Below are 21,764 nucleotides of genomic sequence, written 5' to 3' on the forward strand. Positions count from 1 at the left end.
ATCTGCTCTATAGATTCAAAGTAATCCCAGTTAAAACCCCAACAGTGATTATTTTAAGGGGTAGGGAGAAGACCTGACAAGTTGATTCTGAAGCTTATATAGAATTGCAAAAGACCAAGACTAGCTTACAGACATTCCCAAAAAAAGTACTAAGTGAGGGCCAGCCCAGTGGCACAAGCGGTTAAATGCGCGCACTCTGCTGCGGCGGCCCGGGGTTCGCTGGTTAGGATCCCGGGCGTGCACTGATGCACCACTTGTTAAGCCATGCTGTGGTGGTGTCCCATATAAAGTAGAGGAAAATGGGCATGGATGTTAGCCCAGGGCCAGTCTTCCTCAGCAAAAAAGAGGAGGATTGGCATTGGATGTTAGCTCAGGGCTGGTCTTCCTCACAAAAAAAAAAAAAAAAGTACTAGGTGAGAGGCCTTACTCAGATCTCAGACTTATCGTAAAGCTATATAATCAAGACATCATGATTTTGTAGCAGGGACAAATTGACCATAAGAATAACGTAGAACACCCGGAAACAGCTTGGGCTTAAATGGACCCTTGATTAATGATAAAGGTGGCACTTCAGAGCAATCTTTTCAATAAACTGTGCTAGCACTATTGGACATCCACATGGAAAAAAAGAAACTCACACAATGCAAAAATCAATTTCAGGTGGTCTAGAGAATAAAATGTGAACAGCAAAATAACAAAGCAATGAAGATAATACAGAGTATCTTCATGATCTTAGGGAACAACAAGGTTCCTTAAAACATGACAGAAAAAGCATTAATTAAAAGGAAAAGACTGATAATTTTGACTAAATTAAACTTTAAAACACCTTAATTCATCAAAAGATACCAGAATGAAAAAAGTGAGCCAAAAAGAGGGAGAAGATATTTGCAACATGTAAAACACACAAAGAGGGGCCGGCCCCGTGGCGTAGCGGTTAAGTGCACGTGCTCCACTGCTGGCGGCCCGGGTCGTGCACCGATGCACCGCTTGTCAGGCCATGCTGTGGCAGCGTCCCATATAAAGTGGAGGAAAATGTGCACAGGTGTTAGCCCAGGGCCAGTCTTCCTCAGCAAAAAGAGGAGGATTGGCATGGATGTTAGCTCAGGGCTGATCTTCTTCACACACACACACACACAAAAATACAAAGAATTCATATTCAGAAATATAAAAACTCATAAATCTCAATTGGGGAAAAGACTCAATATACAACTCGGTAGAAAAATGGGAATAAGACTTGAATGTGTACTTCAAAAAGAAGAAACCCAGATGCCCAAAAAACATTAAAAAGCTACTTGACTGCAACAGGAATCAGGAAATGCAAACAAAAAGCACAATGAACTACCACTACACACCTACCAGAGTGGCACAGTGTTAGTGAGATGTGAGGTGACAAGCACACCCATACACTGCCAGTGATAGTATCAACTGGTACAACCAATTTAGAAAACCATTACCTAGCAAAATTGAAGATTCTCATACCTTTTGACCCAGCAATATATTCCCAAGTATATGCCCCAAACAGTGGTTATCAAACTGTGATCCCTGAACCAATAGCATCAGCAGCATCTGGGAACTTAGCAGAAATACAAATTCTTGGGCATCACCCTAGAGGTACTGAATCAGAAACTCTGAGGGTATAGCCCAGCAATCTGTGTTTATCAAGCCCTTGAGGGGATTCTGATGCACGCTCAAATCTGAGAACCACTGTGTGCCACACTATGCATATGAAAATGTTCATCACATTCAAAAAATGGAAACAGCCCAGATGCTCATCAGCAGAATGGATACACTGTGGAATATTCTGATAATGTAGTATTATAGAGCAAGAAAAATGAGCAAACAACTATAGACAATGACATGGAGGAATCTTAAAACCTTAGGAGAAAGAATCAAGACACAAAAGAACACATACAATATGATTCTATTTATATAAAGGCAAACAGGCAAAACTAAACTGTATAGTTTAGGAATGCATACTTAACGGATAAAAATATAAAGAAATTTGAGAAAGTTATTATTAAAGGTGGGATAGTGGTTAACTCTAGGGAAGACGGAGTGGGTGTGATTGGGACAGGATACATAAAAGGGACTTCTGAAGTGGTGATAATATGCTATTTCTTTACCTCAGTGATGGTTACATGTTTGTTTCAAAATGATGTATTAAACAGTACACTTTATGCACCTTTCTATATCTGTGTTATGTTTAATTTTTTTTAAAGCAAATACATTCCCTTCTCCGGCTCCCCCACCTAAAGCTGTAGGGTATTTGGGGAAACTATGCCAGAGTTGGAGGCCACAAAGCTTCATTTTAAGGCCATGATTAATTTGCTTCAGAAGAGGAAATAAGGCAGGCCTGAAGAATACTCTGTGGATCTGTGGTAAACCTTGTCAGGGTATTGATTCAGGTTTCAAAGATCCCTTTTCTGTAGGATCAGCAGAGGCAAGACCTCAGCACCTATGATGGAACTCTGTTACCCTCCTCCAAGTCTCAGTTGATTAGAGCAGGGGGACTTGACTTACACTGAACCAACTAGATTCATTCTCCTAGGACTGAATTTTGAGCTGAGACACAGACTGAACAGGGTTGGGGGCTGAAGCACAAAGATGGTACTGCTCAGGGGGAAGGGTCCATATACCTGCTGAATAGGTCCCTCCAACTACCTAGGCTTCCACCTTGCCCAAGGCCTAATAGATTCTATAAAAACTTCTGTATGTTAGTTAGCATCCCAGGTTGCAAGCAACAGGAACTTAATTCAAATTAGCTTAAGAAAAAAAAAAAAGTGTTAACAGTAAGCGTCCTTCAACAAAATTAATAAGCCTTTAGCTAGATTAACCAAGAAAAAAAAAGAGAGAAGACATAGAGCACCAAAAGTAGGAATGAAAGAGAAGACAATACCACTGACCCTTCATAAACTAAAAAAATTATAAGGGAATACTATGAACTTGATGCCAACAAATTAGACAACTTAGATGAAATAAATATATTCCGAGAAAAACACAAATTACCAAAATTGACTCAAGAAGAAATAGAAACTCTGAATAGACCTATAACAAGTAAAGAAATTGAATTAGTGATTAAAATCTTTCCTACAAAGAAAAGCCCAGGTCTAGATGGCTTTACTACCGAATTCTATCAAACATTTAAAAAATAAATGATATCAATACTCTATAATATAAACTCCTTCAGAAAATAAAGGAGGAAAGGACACTTCCAAGTTCATTCTTTGAGGCCAGTATCACACCCTGATACCAAAGGCAGACAAACATATCACACACACACACACACCAAATACAGATCAACATCCCTTATGACTATAAACACAAAAATCCTCAAAAGATATTAGCAAACCAAATCCAACATATAAAAACCATATAACAAATACCATGACCAAGTGGGATTTATCCTACGAATGTTAGGATAGCTTAACATCTGAAAATCAATTAATGTAATACACCCTATTAATAGAAGAAAGGACAAAAACCATACGATCATTTCAATAGACACAGAAAAAGATTTGACAAAATCCAACACAGTCATTATAAAAACTCCCAAGGGTCCCAAAGAAAACAGATGACATATTAAAAATAGGATAATTTGAGAAGTGACATCAGCATCATGGCAGAGTGAGCTTTCCCGTAAACTCTTCCCCCGATAAGATACAACAAAAGGGACATTCACAGACAAACAAGGGACTCGCACACAGCACAAAGGGACATCGGAAAAACCCACACTGCCACACATCTGAGAGTGGACGTGCTGGGGTCCCTGGAGGAAGCGGGCAGAGGTAAGGAGAAATCCTCTCCCTCCCCATCAGATCAGTGATTTGGGTCTGCGCGGCTCCAAGAGAGGGAGGAAGGGTGGCACTCTGTGGGGAAACCGTAGCTCTTCAGGCTCTCTCAGCCAGCGGGAAACTCCCACACAGAGGACTCAGCACTGCTGCAGGGGTACCATAAACATTTGAGCACCCCAGGAGAGTGGATAACAAGGGGCGAGCGAGAAGCGCCTCCCCACCAGGGACCCAGCGGGCAAAAGAGAGAGCACTTCCCTCCCGCATGCCCGACACTGCAGCTCAGCCGATCAGTCAGAGCAGCCCGGGCGGAGCGTGGGCAGCCCGCAGCAGCAGAGCAGCCCAGGCAGAGCGCAGGTGGCCCGTGGCAGTGCAGGATGCTCAGATTACACAGCCCTTGACCCCCACACGGTAATGGCAGGTGGAAACTGCAACCAGATATTTCCAGGATGAGGAAAAACAAAGCCAATACAGCAACCACAATGCAAAAGTACATTAAATCGTCAGACCAGAAGGAAAATGACAAGCACCCAGAAATCAACCCTGAAGGCATAGAAATCCATAACCTAAACGACAGAGAATTCAAAATAGCTATCATAAAAAAGCTCAACAAAATAAAGATAAACAATTCAACGAGATAAGAAGTTTCTTCACAAAAGAGATTGAAATCATAAAGAAAAACCAATCAGTATTGATGGAGATTAAGAACACAGTGGAGGAGATAAAGGAGAATGTGGAATCTTTAAAGAACAGAGCTGACAATATGGAGGAAAGAATTAGCATTACAGAGGATAGGAATACAGGTATGCTGCAGATGGAGGAGGAGAGAGAACTAAGACTAAAAAGAAATGAAAAATGTCTCCAAGAAATATCTGACTCAATTAGGAAATGTAACATAAGAATTATATGTATTCCTAAGGGAGAAGAGAAGGAAAGAGGAACAGACAGCCTATTCAAGGAAATAATAGCTGAGAACTTCCCAAATCTGGGGAAGGAGCAGGAAATACCAGTAAGTGAAGCCAGTAGGTCGCCTAAATACGTCAAAAGGCAAAGGCCCACTCCAAGGCATATAGTAGTAAAGCTGGCTAAAGTCAATGACAAAGAAACAATATTAAGGGCTGCTAGACAAAAACAAAAAATAATGTACAAAGGAACTCCCATCAGGCTCTCAGAAACTTTACAGGCTAGGAGAGACTGGAATGATATATTCAAAATACTGAAAGACAAAAACTTTCAGCCAAGAATACTCTATCCAGCAAAAAATATGCTTCAAATATGATGGAGAAATAATAACTTTCCCAGATAAACAAAAGCTACGGGAGTTCATGGCCACAAGACCCCCACTACAAGAAATGCTCCAGAAGGCCCTCAAGCCTGAAAAAAAGAAGTGAAAGGGAATATAAAGCTTGGAGCAAGGAGAAAAACAGATAGACAAAATCAGAAAAATAGCAGATCTTTACCGGAATAGGTTAGCAACCACTTAAATACCAAAATCAAAGATCAAAGGAAGGAAATCACCAAAAATAAATATAACCTCATCACTTTAAACACACACCCACAACACAAGATAGAATAAGTTGTGACAAGAATAACTTAGAAGGGGAAGAGGAAAGCAATAGAATTGACTTAGTATAAGGAAATAAGAGGCCACCAGATAATGGACTATCTCATACACAAGATTTTTTATACAAACCTCAAGGTAACCACTAAACAAATAATCAGAACAAAAACACATATGATAAATAAAGAGAAAACTAAAAGAGTCATAAGACAGAAGGACCAAACAATTGGCAGTCCAAAACACATGGGACAAGAAACAAAGGAAATGCAAAAGAACTGGAAAATAAGTGATAAAACAGCAACATTAAGCCCTCATATATCAATAATTACTCTAAATGTAAATGGATAGAACTCTCCAATCAAAAGACACCGAGTGGCAGGATGGATTAAAAAGCAAGACTCAACAATATGCTGCCTCCAGGAAACACATCTCAGTTCTAAAGACAAGCACAGGCTCAGAGTGAAAGGATGGAAGACAATACTCCAAGCTAATGGCAAACAAAAGAAAGCAGGTGTTGCCATGCTCATATCAGACAAAGTAGACTTCAAGATAAAACGTTAATAGAGACAAAGAGGGGCAATATATAATGATAAAACAGACACTCCACCAAGAAGACATATCAATTATAAATATATATGCACCCAACATAGGAGCACCAAAGTACATAAAGCAACTATTAACAAACCTAAAAGGAAATATTAAGAACAACACAATAATAGTAGGGGATCTTAATACCCCACTTACATCAATGGATAGATCATCCAGACAAAAAGTCAACAGAGAAACAGTGGACTTAAATGAAAAACTGGACAAGATAGACCTAGTAGACATATACAAAGCACTCCATCCAAAAACAGCTGACTACACATTCTTCTCAAGCACGCATATGGATATATTGGGATAGACCATATGTTGGGAAACAAGGCAAGTCTCAATAAATTTAAGAAGACTGAAATCATAATAAGCATCTTTGCAGACCATAATGCTATGAAACTGGAAATCAACTACAAGAAAAAAACTGAGAAAGTGACAAAGATGTGGAGATTAAACAACATGCTACTGAACAACCAATGGATCACTGATGAAATTAAAGGAGAAATCAAAAAATATCTGGAAAGAAACAAAAATGAAAATATGCCATATCAACTCATATGGGATGCAGCAAAAGCGGTCCTGAGAGGGAAATTCATAGCAATACAGGCCCGCCTTAAGAATCAAGAAAAAGCCCAAATAAGTAACCTTAAACTACACCTAACAGAACTAGAAAAAGAAGAACAAACAAAGCCCAAAGTCAGCAGGAGAGAAATAATAAAAATTAGAGCAGAAATAAATGAAATTGAGACCAAAAAAACAGTAGCAAGGATAAATGAAACAAAGAGTTGGTTCTTTGAGAAGGATAAACAAAATTGACAAACCCTTAGCCAGACTTACTAAGAAAAAAAGAGAAAAAGCTCAAATAAATAAAATTAGAAATGAAAGAGGAGAAATTACAACAGATACCACGGAAATACAAAGGATTATAAGAGAACACTATGAGAAACTATATGCCAACAAATTGGGCAATCTAGAAGAAATGGATAAATTCTTAGACTCATATAACCTCCCAAAACTGAACCAAGAAGAAACAGAGAATCTGAATAGACCAATCACAAGTAAAGAGATTGAAATAGTAATCAAAAACCTCCCAAAAAATAAAAGTCCAGGACCAGATGGCTTCTCCAGTGAATTTTACCAAACATTCAAAGATTTAATACCCATCCTTCTCAAACTATTCCAAAAAATAGAGGAAGATGGAATACTTCCTAACTCATTCTATGAGGCCAACATCACCCTGATACCAAAGCCAGACAAAGACAATACAAAGAAGGAAAATTACAGGCCAATATCGCCGATGAACATAGATGCAAAAATCCTCAACAAAATATTGGCAAACCGAATACAGCAATACATTAAAAAGATCATACACCATAATCAAGTGGGATTTATACCAGGGACACAGGGATGGTTGAACATCCACAAATCAATCAACGTGACAGACCACATCAACAAAACAAAGAATAAAAACCACATGGTCATCTCAATAGATGCAGAGAAGGCATTTGACAAGATACAACATCCATTTATGATAAAAACTCTCAACAAAATGGGTATAGAAGGGGCCGGCCCTGTGGCTTGGTGGTTAAGTGCGCGCACTGCGATGCTGGTGGCCCGGGTTCGGATCCCAGGTGCGCATCGAGGCACCACTTCTCTGTCCATCCTGAGGCCGAGTCCCACATACAGCAACTAGAAGGGTGTGCAGCTATGGCATACAACTATCTACTGGGGCTTTGGGGGCAAAAAATAAAAATAAATAAAATCTTTAAAAAAAAAAAATGGGTATAGAAGGAAAGTACCTCAACATAATAAAGGCTATCTATGACAAACCCACAGCCAACATCATACTCAGCAGGGACAGTCTGAAAGCCATTCCTCTGAGAACAGGAACAAGACAAGGCTGCCTACTCTCACCACTGTTATTCAATATAGTACTGGAGGTTTTGGGCACAGCAATTAGGCAAGAAAAAAGAATAAAAGGAATCCAAATAGCCAACAAAGAAGTGAAACTCTCACTATCTGCAGACAACATGGTTTTATATATAGAAAACCCTGAAGAATCCATTGGAAAACTATTAGAAATAATCAACAACTACAGCAAAGTCGCAGGTACAAAATCAACCTACAAAAATCAGTTGCATTTCTGTATGCTAATAATGAACTAACAGAGAGCTTAAAAAGATAATACCATTTATAATGGCATCAAAAAGAATAAAATATCTAGGAATAAATCTTTCCAAGGAGGTGAAAGACCTATACAATGAAAACTACAAGACATTTTTGAAAGAAATCTATGATGACATAAAGAAATGGAAAGATATCCCATGCACATGGATTGGAAGAATAAACATAGTTAAAATGTCTATATTACCTAAAGCAATCTACAGATTCAATGCAATCCCAATCAGAATTCCAATGACATTCTTCATGGAAATAGAAAAAAGAATACTAAAATTCATATGGGGCAACAAAAGACCCTGAATAGCTAAAGCAATCCTAAGAAAAAAGAACAAAGCTGGAGGCATCACAATCTCTGACTTCAAAACATACTACAAAGCAATAGTAATCAAAACAGATGGTACTAGTACAAAAACAGACACACAGATCAATGAACAGAATTGAAAGACCAGAAATAAAACCACAGGTATACGGACAGCTAATTTTCGACAAAGGAGCTAAGAACATACAATGGAGAAAGGAAGTCTCTTCAATAAATGGTGTTGGGAAAACGGGACAGCCACATGCAAAAGAATGAAAATGGTACATATGCTATCGCCATTCACAAAAAAGTAACTCAAAATGGATCAAAGACCTGAAGGTGAGACCTGAAACTATAAAACTCATAGAAGAAAATATAGGCAACATACTGACATTGGTCATAAAGGAATCTTTTCAGATGCCATGCCTGCTTGGACTAGGGAAACTAAAGAAAAAATAAGCAAGTGGGACTTCATCAGATTAAAGAGCTTCTACAAGACAAATGAAACCAGGATCAAAATGAATAGGCAACTCACCAGCTGGGAGAAAATATTTGCAAAACATATATCTGACAAGGGGTTAATCTCCACAATATATAAAGAACTCACACAACTGAACAACAAAAAAACAAACAACCCAATCAAAAAATGGGCAGAGGAAATGAACAGACACTTCTCCAAAGAAGATATACAGATGGCCAATAGGCATATGAAAAGATGTTCAACATCATTAATCATCATGGAAATGCAAATCAAAACAACACTAAGATATCACCTCACACCCGTTAGAATGGCTATAATCACCAAGATAAAAAACAACAAATGTTGGAGAGGATGTGGAGAAACGAGAACTCTCATTACACAGCTGGTGAGAATGCAAACTGGTGCAGCCTCTATGGAAAACGGTATGGAGATTCCTCAAAAAATTAAAAATAGAAATACCCTATGATCCAGCTATGCCACTACTGGGAATCTATCCAACAAACCTGAAATCAACAATCCAAAGAGGCTTATGCACCACTATGTTCACTGCAGCATTATTCACTATAGCCAAGAAGTGGAAGCAACCCAAGTGTCCCTCGACTGATGATTGGATAAAGATGTGGTATATAAAACAATGGAATACTACTCAGCTATAAAAAAAAGACAAAATCGTCCCATTTGCAACACGGATGGACCTGGAGGGTATTATGTTAAGTGAAATAAGCCAGAAAGAGAAAGACAAACACTGTATGATCTCACTCATATGTGGAATATAAACCAATACATGGACAGATAGAACTGTATTGTGGTTACCAGGGGCAATGGGGGTGGGGGGTGGGCACAAGGGGTGAAGGGAGACATGTATATGGTGATTCACAAAAATGTACAACGAAAATTTCACAATGTTATAAACTATTAAGACATCAATAAAATAAAATAGGATAATTTGAGGATGGCGTATGTACAAAGGTGTGGGTGTAGAGGAACAAGAGACAATGCAGGAGCCTGACCTAGTAGAAGTTAAGCTGGTACCACCTCTAGGCCCAAAGGCCTAAGGGGAGGGAATAACTACCAGAATCCAGAAGGAGAGTCAAATAGAGTCTGCTGCCATATGAGGTGCTATGAGCTTCAGTGAAGGGACACAGACAACCCAAGACATCTTGCAAGGAGGGAGCCAAGGGAATATGTCTGGCCTCACTCTCCTCCCTCCCTCCTTTCTCCTGCCAGGGCTCCTCCTTGGCCAAACCCAACAGGAAGCCCTGGATGCCAATGAATGGAGATCAGATCTGGAGGGTTAAATTGAAGATATCCAGCACAAAGAGGTAATTCTCTAGCTCATGTACTTTGGAAGAATTCTGAACCAGAGCCTCGAGGACTAGCAATGGTGTCTCAAGATTGTTAGGTCTTCCTGCTTCTCTCAATGTGCTGACCTGCCTTTCTCCTCTAGCACAGGCTCCCTATTGCCTCTGCATGGTGGAGATTGCAACTGCTGTCACAGCAACCTCAGCATTAGGTGGGCCTCTCTCTCTCAATGGTTGTTTCAGTTTAGAGACAAACCTCTGATTAGCCCTATGAGGTCACACACCCACCCCTGAACCAATCACGACTGGCCAGCTCCAAGTCATATGCCCACCCCTGTGAATCTGAAGTTTGTTAGTAAACCGCAGTCTCTTTCTTGTAAATTCCTTCCTTTTGCCTAGGCTAGCCAGATTTGGATTCTGCTATTTGGAATCAAAAGAACCTTTATGCAGGCTGAAAGCAACCATGATCAAAAGTAGGGGAAAGACACAATAGCCAGCTAGCCTTGATATTATAACTTCTAACCTCAGGATAATCATCCTCATTCCTGCTCAAAATCAAAATTTTAATGATGGATATTTCCACATACTCAAAATGGTCTTTTTTTTCTGTTTTTTGTGAAGAAGATTAGCCCTGAGCTAACATCTCTTGCTACTCCTCCTCTTTCTGCTGAGGAAGACTGGCTCTGGGCTAACATCTGCGCCTGTCTTCCTCTACTTTATATGTGGGACGCCTGCCACAGCATGGCTTGATGAGTGGTGTGTAGGTCCTCACCTGGGATCTGAATCTGCCAACCCCAGGTCACCAAAGCAGAGCCCATGAGCTTAACCACTACACCACTGGGCCGGCCCCCTCAAAATAGGTTTGTTTTTTTTTTTTTTTATAATTTTTGTTTATTTATTTTATCCCCCAAAGCCCCAGTAGATAGTTGTATGTCATAGCTGCACATCCTTCTAGTTGCTGTATGTGGGACGCGGCCTCAGCATGGCCGGAGAAGCGGTGCGTCTGTGCACGCTCGGGATCCGAACCCTGGGCCACCAGCAGCAGAGCACGCGCACTTAACCGCCAAGCCACAGGGCTGGCCCTCAAAATGGTTTTTGACTGTAACATAAGGTATGAAATATGCATTATACTCTATACTCTAGATGAGAAACCCAAAACATCAACAAAAGTCCTTACCCAAACTTCCTATCTCACCATTCATGATTTAGGAAAAAATTACTTTTTTATTATTTATTATTTTTACACACAAAGTGTTTACAGGCTTTTATATGGACTATAATTTCAGTTATTTTTTTGTCAAGTCCCATCACTCACCTGGAGTCAACCTTTCTCTCCATTCTCTGCTTAATCCCTTTTTGATGGAAATTCAACCAGTGGCATGATATACTCTTCTTAGTGAGCAGACTCTTCATGAATCAAAAAGTTTTTTATCTTCCCTTCTAACTATAAGAAAAAGGAGAATAAGATAGAGAGTAAATTATATGAAGCCACATTTATAAACAGCTACATGCCAGCCCCTAGTCTCCAGCCCCTCCTTCTTAATTCAACACTAGATGAATGTGGGGAGTCTCTGATTTAAAATATCCTTTAGGGAGGGGCCGGCGCAGTGGTGCAAGTGGTTAAGTGCTCACGCTCCGCTGCAGCGGCCTGGGGTTCACCAGTTCGGATCCCGGGCGCACACCGATGCACTGCTTGTTAAGCCATGCTCTGGCAGCGTCCCATATAGAGGAAGATGGGCACGGATGTTAGCCCAGAGCCAGTCTTCCTCAGCAAAAAAGAGGAGGACTGGCATTGGATGTTAGCTCAGGGCTGGTCCTTCTCACAAAGAAAAAAATAATAAATAAAATAAAATATTCTTTAGGGGCCGGCCCAGTGGCTCAGCAGTTAAATGTGTGCACTCTGCCTTGGCAGCCCAGGGTTTGCCAGTTCGGATCCTGGGCGCACACCGACGCACTGCCTGTCAAGCCATGCTGTGGTGGTGTGCCGTATAAAGTTGAGGAAGATGGGCACGGATGTTAGTCCAGGGCTAGTCTTCCTCAGCAAAAAAAAAAAAGGAGGATTGGCATTGGATGTTAGCTCAGGGCTGATCTTCCTCACCAAAAAAAAAAAAAAAATTCTTTAATTGTATTTTTTTTTTTAAAGATTTTATTTATTCATTTTTTTCCCCCCAAAGCCCCAGTAGATAGTTGTACGTCATAGGTTCACATCCTTCTAGTTGCTGTACGTGGGACTCGGCCTCGGGTTGGACGGAGAAGTGGTGCCTCGGGGCGTGCCCGGGATCCGAACCCGGGCCGCCAGCATCAGAGCGCGCGCACTTAACCGCTAAGCCACGGAGCCGGCCCTAATTGTATTTTTTTTAAGTTACTTTTTTTTTTGCTGAAGAAGACTCGCCCTGAGCTAACATCTGTTTCCAATCTTCCTCTTTTTGCCTGAGGAAGATTTGCCCTAAGCTAGCATCTGTGCCAATCTTCCTCTATTTTGTATGTGGGTCACCACCACAGCATGGCCGCCGACAAGTGGTGTAGGTCCATGCCTGGGAACCGAACCTGGGCCGCTGAAGTGGAGCACGCCGAACTTAACCACTTGGACACAGGGCGAGCCCCAAAAAGTTATTTTCTAAGAAAACAAACTGAGAGGAGAATGAGCCACACTCAAAATGTTATGACTGGCACATTCTTCCTGTCCAGGTGATGCTCTAAGGCCTTAAACTTCCCTTCACAGGAACACTGGTAGCAGGCAAGATTTCTTATTTTTTCCCTAGATTAATTTTTATGGTTGTCAATGTTACCTATAAGAATCTTCAGGCAGTTTTTGATCAGTAGTAGATTACTATGTACAGTTTTCATTTTCATTTGGTGATAATCTCTACCAATAATATTCATTATGAACTGAATAAATAACATAGTTTTTATTTATTTCCTAGTGCAAAGAATAGCAATGTTGTGGGTTGAATTGTGTCCCCCAAAAAGATATGCTGAAGTCCTAACCCCTGGTACCTATAAATGTGACCTTATGTGGAAATAGACTCTTTGCAGATATAATTAAGATGTAAGTTAAGATGAAGTCATACTGGAATAGAGTGGGCCCTTGACCCAACATGACTGGTGTCTTTACAAAAAGAGGAGAAGAGACACAGGGACAGATATAGAGAGAGAGGAGAATGCTATGTGGACACAGACACACAGGCAGAACAGCATGTGATAATGAAAGCAGAAATGGGAGTGATGTGTCTACAAGCCAAGGAATACCAAGGACTGCTGGCAACATCAGAAGCTAAGAGAAAGGCATGGAACAGATCCTCCCCCAGAGGCTTCAGAAAAAACGATGGCCCTGTCAACATCTTGATTTCAGACTTCTAGCCTCTAGAACTATCAGACAATAAATTTCTGTTGTTTTAAGCCACCCAGTTTGTGGCATTTTGTCACAGCAGCCTTTGGAAACTAATACAAGTAGTAAGACAAAGGAGTAAAATTTAAGTACATGGTGGAGGAAAGCTAACAGAGTGGACATGTCCTATCTTGAGTAACTGTGATGCATTCAGAATGAGACATTCATTCTAAAAGAATGAAATCACCCTTTATAATCAAGGTCTCCCTTATAATCAAGGTCAGATATTTCAATGAAATCAGACAAGGAATTAGCCAGAAAAGAGAGTTTATCTATACAAAACAAATAGTCCTTTTTGAGATGAAACCTACATCCTAGTCTTTCCAGTACCACACTCCAAACAACAAAGGTCACCATTAGTGACTATTTCTGTAAATAAACTGAAGAATGATTCAGACAGGGATTTTTGGTGAAATACTGCTATAATAAATGGGTCACTGCCTTCGGTTTATGTCTTGTTACAATGATTCTATGGAATGTGATCTGTGGGCAAAGACTCCTTTTTTTTTTTTTTGTGAGGGAGATCCGCCCTGAGCTAACATCCGTGCTAATCCTCCTCTTTTTGCTGAGGAAGACCGGCTCTGAGCTAACATCTATTGCCAATCCTCCTCCTTTTTTTCTTCCCCAAAGCCCCAGTAGATAGTTGTATGTCATAGTTGCACATCCTTCTAGTTGCTGTATGTGGGACGCGGCCTCAGCATGAGGCAGTGCGTTGGTGCGCACCTGGCATCCGAACCACAGGCCGCCAATAGCGGAGCGTACGCACTTAACCGCTAAGCCACTGGGCCGGCCCAAAGACTCCCTTTTGTTATATGCTCTGTGCCAACATTCTAACTACTTGCACATATCTGCCTTCCCCACTAGAATATAAATTCCACGAAAACAGGAGCCATATCTGACCTTCTCATCACTATATCTCCAGCATCTAAAACAATGTCTGGAACCTAACAGGTGATATATATAAATACTGGAAAGACTAGGACATAGGTTTCATCTCAGTAAGGATGTGTGTGAATATGAGCTTGCTTCTGAGTTGGAATACACATAATGATAACCAAATATAAAAGCCCAAGAAAAACAGAGATTATTAGGTGTGGGCTCCCAGCTAAACCTATGGATTGACCTCCTAAGATGACAATAAAGGATAAAAGGGTACAAACCATAATTTCCAAGAGATGGGAGAAGAAATCATAGGAAATGAAAGATTTACACAAATTTTTGCAACAAGAAAGTAGAAGGAGGAAAATAACTGACCTAACAGATTTGAGGAAGTGAAAACCTATGGAGTGGGATACCAAAGAGAAGCATGCCAACAGAATCCCAGAAGAGCTCAGAACTAGAAGGAACAAGGAATGCCTCCTAGAATTGAAGCCACAGGCCACAAATGAGGGGATTGAATGGAAGGCCATATGGTGAGCATTTGGAACCCCCGGTCTCCTCCCCAACTCTGCCAGGCAGGGTATCCAGCTCCCTCCCCCGAAAGGTGCTTCTAGAATTCTGGCAGCTATACTGGTACCTCCCAGTCAGGAGACTGGAAGAGTCTTCTCAGAAGAAGCTAAGAACTAACAGACCTCCAGATTCTGACACCCGTGCCCACTTCCATCAATGAAAAAGCAGGCTTGCTCCCAGAGAGAAGCTCACATGCCTACAAGTCCTGCTCTGACCCTGGGAGCTTCCAATTAATTTCTCAGTTGCTGACACTTAAGTATGAAAGGGACAGTCAAGAATCACAAGACATTTGGAAATGACCTCCAATAAGAAAGAGAGAGACCAAAACAAACAAAGAAAGGAATCTGAGGAAGTGCCACCACCTGTGATGTATTCCTGCCAAAAACTTAAATCTAAGTGTTATCAAGCCTCATCTAGAACTAAGTACCAACCTACAAAAATACAGGGGACAATAAAAATGACTTTGCAATCAGCAAAATCAACGATGTAGGAAACTTTACAGGACAAACAACCCAGTTCCTTCAACAAACTGCAAAGGAAAGAAGAGAAAGCTTATACATCAAAAGAGACTTAAGATGTATATCAAATACAATGTATGGACTTTGATTTTGGATCTTGATTTTAACAAACTCACTACAAATCAACTATCAAACAAAAAACATGAAACAAGCAGGGAAATTTAAACTTTAAATTTTTTTAAACTTAAAAATGTTTTAATGAGTTATTATCACTAATTTTTTGTTGTGACAGTGGTGTTGCTTGTTCCTTTAAAAGGACACCTTATCGTTTACAGACTATACAGAAAAATTTACAGGTAAAATATGATAAATTTGAGAACCAAAGTAATTAAGGATAGTAATAAATTATAACACATTAAATAAAATGGGAATCTATGAGTTCAGGCTGATAATAAAGAAATAAACTGAAAGACAGATAAATGGGTGAGAAGGGAGGGCTCATCCTTACACAGAACGCCCACTGAGAAATGTGGAGGAAGCCGTAGAGTTGGAAAACCCCCATCTTGAACCATCATGGAGAAAATGATTAAAAAAGGGGTGGGGGGCTAAAAAGTGGTAAATGTAGATAAAGGTATATGGGAGTTCTCTGTATCATTCTTGCAACTTCTCTGTAAGAGTTAATTATCATTTCAAAGTAAAAATTAAAACAAAAATAATCCAGTTGGGACAGAGTGGGCAGAGGTACGGATGAAACAACATAGTTTATGAGTTGATAATTTTTGAAACTGGGTAATGGGTACACATTACATGTGCTTGAAGTTTTTCATAACAAAATGTTTTTTAAAATTCTGGAGGAAACAAGGACAATACGGGGAACAGAAGAAAAACAAAACCAACAACATAGTTGTTGGATATGTGAGGATAGTTAATACCCTCAGAGAGATAAGAGAACATATCGTATACTCATAGAATAAACTGAGGATATTATTTAAAAGAAAATAAAAGAACAAAAAACAGATAGGAGAGCCAAAACATTAGAAAGTAGCTGATAAAGTTGAAGAAATGTCCCAGAAATAGCAAGGGGGGAAAAATGACAAAAAGAAATAAAAAGTTAAAAAATCTGAGGCTCAATCCAGGAAATCAGATATACAACTAGCAGGAATTCCAGAAAGAGAGATAAGAGAATGAAAGAGGAATAAATTAACAAAGAAATAAGAAGAAAGTTTCTCAAAACTGAAGGATGCAAATCCTCAGATGAGAGGTCCTGCACCAAGGCCAAATGTCAGGGTAGATCACTCTTTCCAACAGGCAAGGAGAAAAAGCTTAAGGTGTCCCTTTCTTGAGAAGTTACAGGAAAACTGGACATTGTCAAAATTAAAAACATTTGTGCAGGGCCGGCCTGGTGGCGCAAGTGGTTAAGTGCGCGCGCTCCGCTGCGGCGGCCCGGGGTTCGCCAGTTTGGATCCCCGGCGCATACCAACGCACGGCTTGTCAAGCCATGCTGTGGCGGTGTCCCATATAAAGTGGAGGAAGATGGGCAGGGATGTTAGCCCAGGACCAGTCTTCCTCAGCAAAAAAGAGGAGGATTGGCAGATGTTTGCTCAGGGCGGATCTTCCTCACAAAAAAAAAAAATTTGTGCTTCAAAGGACGCCGCCAAGAACGTGAAAAGACAACTCACTGAATGGGAGAAAATATTTGCAAATCTGCTAAGGGATTTACATCTAGATTATATTTTAAAAATTCCAACAACTCAATAATAAAAAGACAACCCAACTGGAAAATGGACCAAGGATGTGAATAGACATTTCTCCAAAGAAGATATATAAATGGCCAGTAAGCACATTATAAGATGCTAAACATCATTAACCACCAGGGAAATGCAATCAAACCACAATGAGATACCGATTAGGATGGCTATAATCAAAAAGAAAGAAAGATAATGACAGGTGTTGGTGAGGATGTAGAGAAACTGAACCCCTCATACACTGCTAGTGTTAATGTCCAACGGTGCAGCCACTTTGGAAAACAGTCTGGCAGTTCCTCAAAAAGATAAGTACAGAGTTACCATTTAATCCAGCAATTCCACTCCTAGGTAAATATCCAAGAGAACTGAAAACAAACGTCTATACAAAAACTTGCACATGAATGTTCATAGCAGTATTATTGGTAATAGCCCAAAAGTGGAGACCCAAATGTCCACCAACTCATGGATGGATAAACAAAATATGGTATATCCATACAGTGAAATACTCAGCCATAAAAAGAAAAGCAGTACAGTTACGTGCTAAAACATGGATGAAACTTGAAAACATTATGCTAAGTGAAAGAAGCCAATCACAAAGGACTACATATCATGATTCCGTTTGCCTGTCCAGAACAGGCAAATCTATAGAGTCAGAAAGCAAATTGGTGGTTGTCTAGAGTTGGGAGGATTGAAGGAAAATGGGGAGTGACTACCAACCGGTAAGGGTTTCTTTTTTGGGTGAAGAAAATGTTCTAAAATTGATTATGGTGATGGTTGTATAACTGTGAATATACTAAAAACCATTGATTTGAACACTAAATGGGTGAATTGTATCGTATGTGAATTATATTACAATAAAGCTGTTAAAAGAAGAAGAAAAAGAGGAGGAACAGGAGGAGGAAAAAGAAGTAGTTATTACAGGAAAATGTGCTCCAAAAACCAAGGATGCAAATCAAGAAAAAAATTAAAGGGGATGGGGCAACAGCGAATTCAACACAAGAGAACAGCAAAAAGAAGCAAATTCTGGGGTAGATGTGAAAAAAGTCTCTGGATTAGAAGTGGGTACAGCAGGCACAGAGCCACCAGATCAGATTAGAGCAGAAGAGGAAGGTATCCAGGAAAAAGATAAAACTGATGGTTTTGAGAGTATGCAAAAAATTACTGATAGGCATATGAGAAACGTTGAAGAAAAAAAAATTAGTGATTTATGCATGGAATACTAGGCATATAAGAAAATAAGATAATTATTAATTCTAAGTAAAAATGATGGAATGTACAAGAAAGGAAGAGTTGCAGTACTCTATTTGGTTCAGCAGTGAATATTTGTTATATAATGTAAACACTATTAATTTAACAACAAATTACCACATAACCACGGTGAGATGAGGAAAGGAAAAGTGTGAGCTAAGTACTTATCTCCCATGAATAACAGTAAACAATGTATAAAACTAACAAGTCAAGGAATGTCACCTAAGGGAACATATATAGTCAATAATATCGTAATAACTGTACGGTAACACATAGCTCCAAGGCTTGCCATGGTGATCATTTCATAATGTATATAAATATTGAATTACTACGTTGTACACCTGAAACTAAAATAATATTGTATTTTAACTGTACTTCAACAACAAAAAATTTTTTAAATAAAGGAGAGAAATGAAAAAAAAAGAAATATCACCCTTATAGGGTATTTACTTCCAATATTTACTTCCAATTTTTAATAACATCTGGAGAAACAGCTAGAAGAATGGAAATTATAACTGGGGCCCAGGGGCTATTTTCCACTGCAAGCTTTTAAAATTATGTACCCTATTTTGAAAAACAGAAACCTAAAAGTATCTTAAAGAAGTTTCTACAGTATTTTGCAGCTTCTAACAATGAATGATCCTACTAAAGAAAAGCAAGGAAATACCTAAAATTCTATCTTAAGCCCCAGAATAAGTTTCAACTACTTCTTCCAGGAAGCCGTCCCTGACACCTCCAAGCCTCATCCTTCATAGCACTTGGGCGAGTAGCACGCAATCTAAAACTTATAGATTCAAAATAACATTTATGGAGCGGGTACTCTCTGCCACGTATAGTACTAAGCCCTTCTCATTAACTACCTGCTTTTTAATACAATCACCCCAACAAGTGGTAGCCATTTCATTTTAAAGACGAAGTGCCCAAGATCACCAGCTAAGTGGTAGAGCCAGGACTGGTACTCGGGTCCCTAACACCGGTCATTCAACAAATATTTACTCTACGTCTACACAGAGGTTAACAAGAAATCTGAACGGCCTCCCATCAAATAAAAACAAAGCACTAATCTCCCACTGCGCGGGAGGCTTCACAGTGTTTGCCCTGTTGACCCCTCAGATGGGGCCCCTGAGATCTGGATACAGCAGTCCCTCGCCTGGCCACGCAGCAGCGATCCAGGAACCCCTGACTCGGATCCGCGCACACTAATGAGCCTTGCTTGGACGCGGGCACCGGCACCCGCCTGCAGCGCACTAGACTCGCGGGAGGATGCGGCGCGCCGGATGCCAAGACTCCGACGAGAAGCAGGACCCAGCAAAGACGAGGCGAGCGCCGCGGCGGGCGAAGACGGGGTCCGGATGCCGTCCGGCGCGCTCTTTTCACAGCTCCTCCACTCGTGGACCACAGCCCCGTGGGTAGGCAGCATCACCCGCACTTCTAGAGCAGGAGTAATCTGAGGCTCCGACAGCGGAATCACTCGGCCCAGCTCGGAGAAACGTGCGCTTGCCGCTGGACTCCCGTCGCAGAGGCCGAGGCACTAGAGGCTGAAGACGATCGGACCCGGGCTCGTAGCTGGGGAAGCCGAGCCCTTCGTCCTGGCGCTCCCTCCCGGCGGGAGCAGGCGGAGCGGCACAGACCTCCTCAAGCCCGCACCGCCGACGCGCGCCTCAGCGCCTTCCCGCGCCTCCTGACGCAGGTCTCGCGCCAGCCCCGCCCCCGTCTCCACGGCGACACGGCGTCCGTGAGAGACGCCTCGCCAGCGACCCTGCAGTTAGCGCAGTCTCAGTCCGGCAGGTGACACGCCTACCTCTGGCCGCCTAGAAGCGCGCGCATTGCAAGTTGGCCCTGAGGTGTGTGGATGCACGCACTGTTCAGCCCCACCTAGGGTTCTTTGCCTCCTTGGCCCACTTGCTTCTCTCAGAGCTCAGCTTCCTACTGCTACTCTTAGAGGAGTGGAAGCTGTTTCAAAGCGGATCCCCGAGTCACGCTCTAGGAATGAGGTTCCGTCTGGAGGCCGGCGCTAAGATCCTCCTTTCTCCACCTCCAGGCTCCCGCGTGAGCTTCTGTGGCTCTTGGAGCCGGCCCCCAAGGAGCAGGGCGCGCGCATGCGTGGCCCAGAGACGTTGTCAATCTGAACGGGGTTGGGGGGTAGGGGTGGGGACGCCTCGTTCTGCAACCCCCAAATTAAAATTATCCCAGGCTGATGTCTTTCTTAACTCTTCTGTTAACATGTAATTAACAAGCACTAACTGTCAGTAAATAGTTGTTAAAATTTTAAATTTAGGTCCATTGTGATCATTTTAATTTTTTTTTATTTATGTTTTATTTTTGTGAGGAAGATCAGCCCTAAGCTAACATCCATGCCAATCCTCCTCTTTTTGCTGATCATTTTAAAAATAAGGATGGGGGAGGATCGGTGGGGCATTTTTATATGCTTTTCTCCGGTGCTTTGTAAAACATTTGAAAGCATGTGAGATTTCTGGTGGAGAGAACAAAGGCTAGTATTATGTATGTAAATGCTTGAAAGATTTTTAAAAACATGAGGAAAAATAACTTGGGTGTCTCAGAATTAGAATCATAGGTAATTTGCATTTCTGCTCATTTTCTACATATGTTAATTTTATAATTAAAAAAATGTGTAAAAGAAGTTCCACTTTAGTGGGACACGGGAGCCAGTCTTTTATGGACAACTCTTTTCTGAAGTTATGTGGCCAAGTAGTTTTAAAACAATTTAGTGGGGCTGGCCTAGTGGCACAAGTGGTTAAGTGCTCGCGTTCTGCTGCAGCGGCCTGAGGTTTGCCAGTTCAGACCCGGGCATGCACTGACACACTGCTTGGCAAGCTATGCGGTGGCGGCGTCCCATATAAAGTGGAGGAAGATGGGCACGAATGTTAGCCCAGGGCCAGTCTTCCTCAGCAAAAAAAGAGGAGGATTGGCAGATGTTAGCACAGGGCTGATCTCCTCACAAAAAAAAAAAAAAATTTAGTGAGTTTCAAAGCCCTAATTAACAGTCATACTTGCTTATTGTAAAATTAGTCTTTAAGTACTTTTATATAAATTATGTACATTTATATAAATTATGACAGATCCACAATGATAAATCAATAAGCATGCTTTCTAGATAATTTGCTGATGCTTTCTTCCTGTCACGTGCATTTACCACCGTCAGCTTTGACTAATTTAGAAAAAGATAAAAGGCATTTCCATTTGAGTTATAATGAAAATAATTAGTCCTGTCAAGAAACATTGGAAGATAACAGTATAGAATAAGAACAGCT

At 40.9% G+C, this 21,764-nt stretch overlaps 1 protein-coding gene across 4 annotated transcripts in view; it reads right to left on the reverse strand.

Moving 5' to 3' along the window:
* SFI1 (SFI1 centrin binding protein) overlaps positions 1–21,448 on the reverse strand; it is a 95,346-nt gene extending 73,898 nt beyond the window's left edge. For 2 of the 4 annotated variants that reach the window (XM_087423936.1, XM_087423935.1), the window contains exons 1-2: positions 17,485–21,448; positions 11,520–11,648 (exon numbers count right to left, since the gene is read on the reverse strand). In XM_087423936.1, the coding sequence (XP_087280062.1) occupies positions 11,520–11,617 (98 nt within the window). In that variant the 5' untranslated portion in view covers positions 11,618–11,648; positions 17,485–21,448. The remainder of the gene's footprint in view (positions 1–11,519; positions 11,649–17,484) is intronic. The other 2 variants (XM_014786953.2, XM_014786952.2) reach the window with 1 other exon arrangement.
* Positions 21,449–21,764: the final 316 nt, after the last annotated feature.

The sequence above is a fragment of the Ceratotherium simum genome, chromosome 35 (genome assembly GCF_057802395.1).
Source record: "Ceratotherium simum simum isolate JZ-2026a chromosome 35, ASM5780239v1, whole genome shotgun sequence".
Taxonomy (NCBI): domain Eukaryota; kingdom Metazoa; phylum Chordata; class Mammalia; order Perissodactyla; family Rhinocerotidae; genus Ceratotherium; species Ceratotherium simum.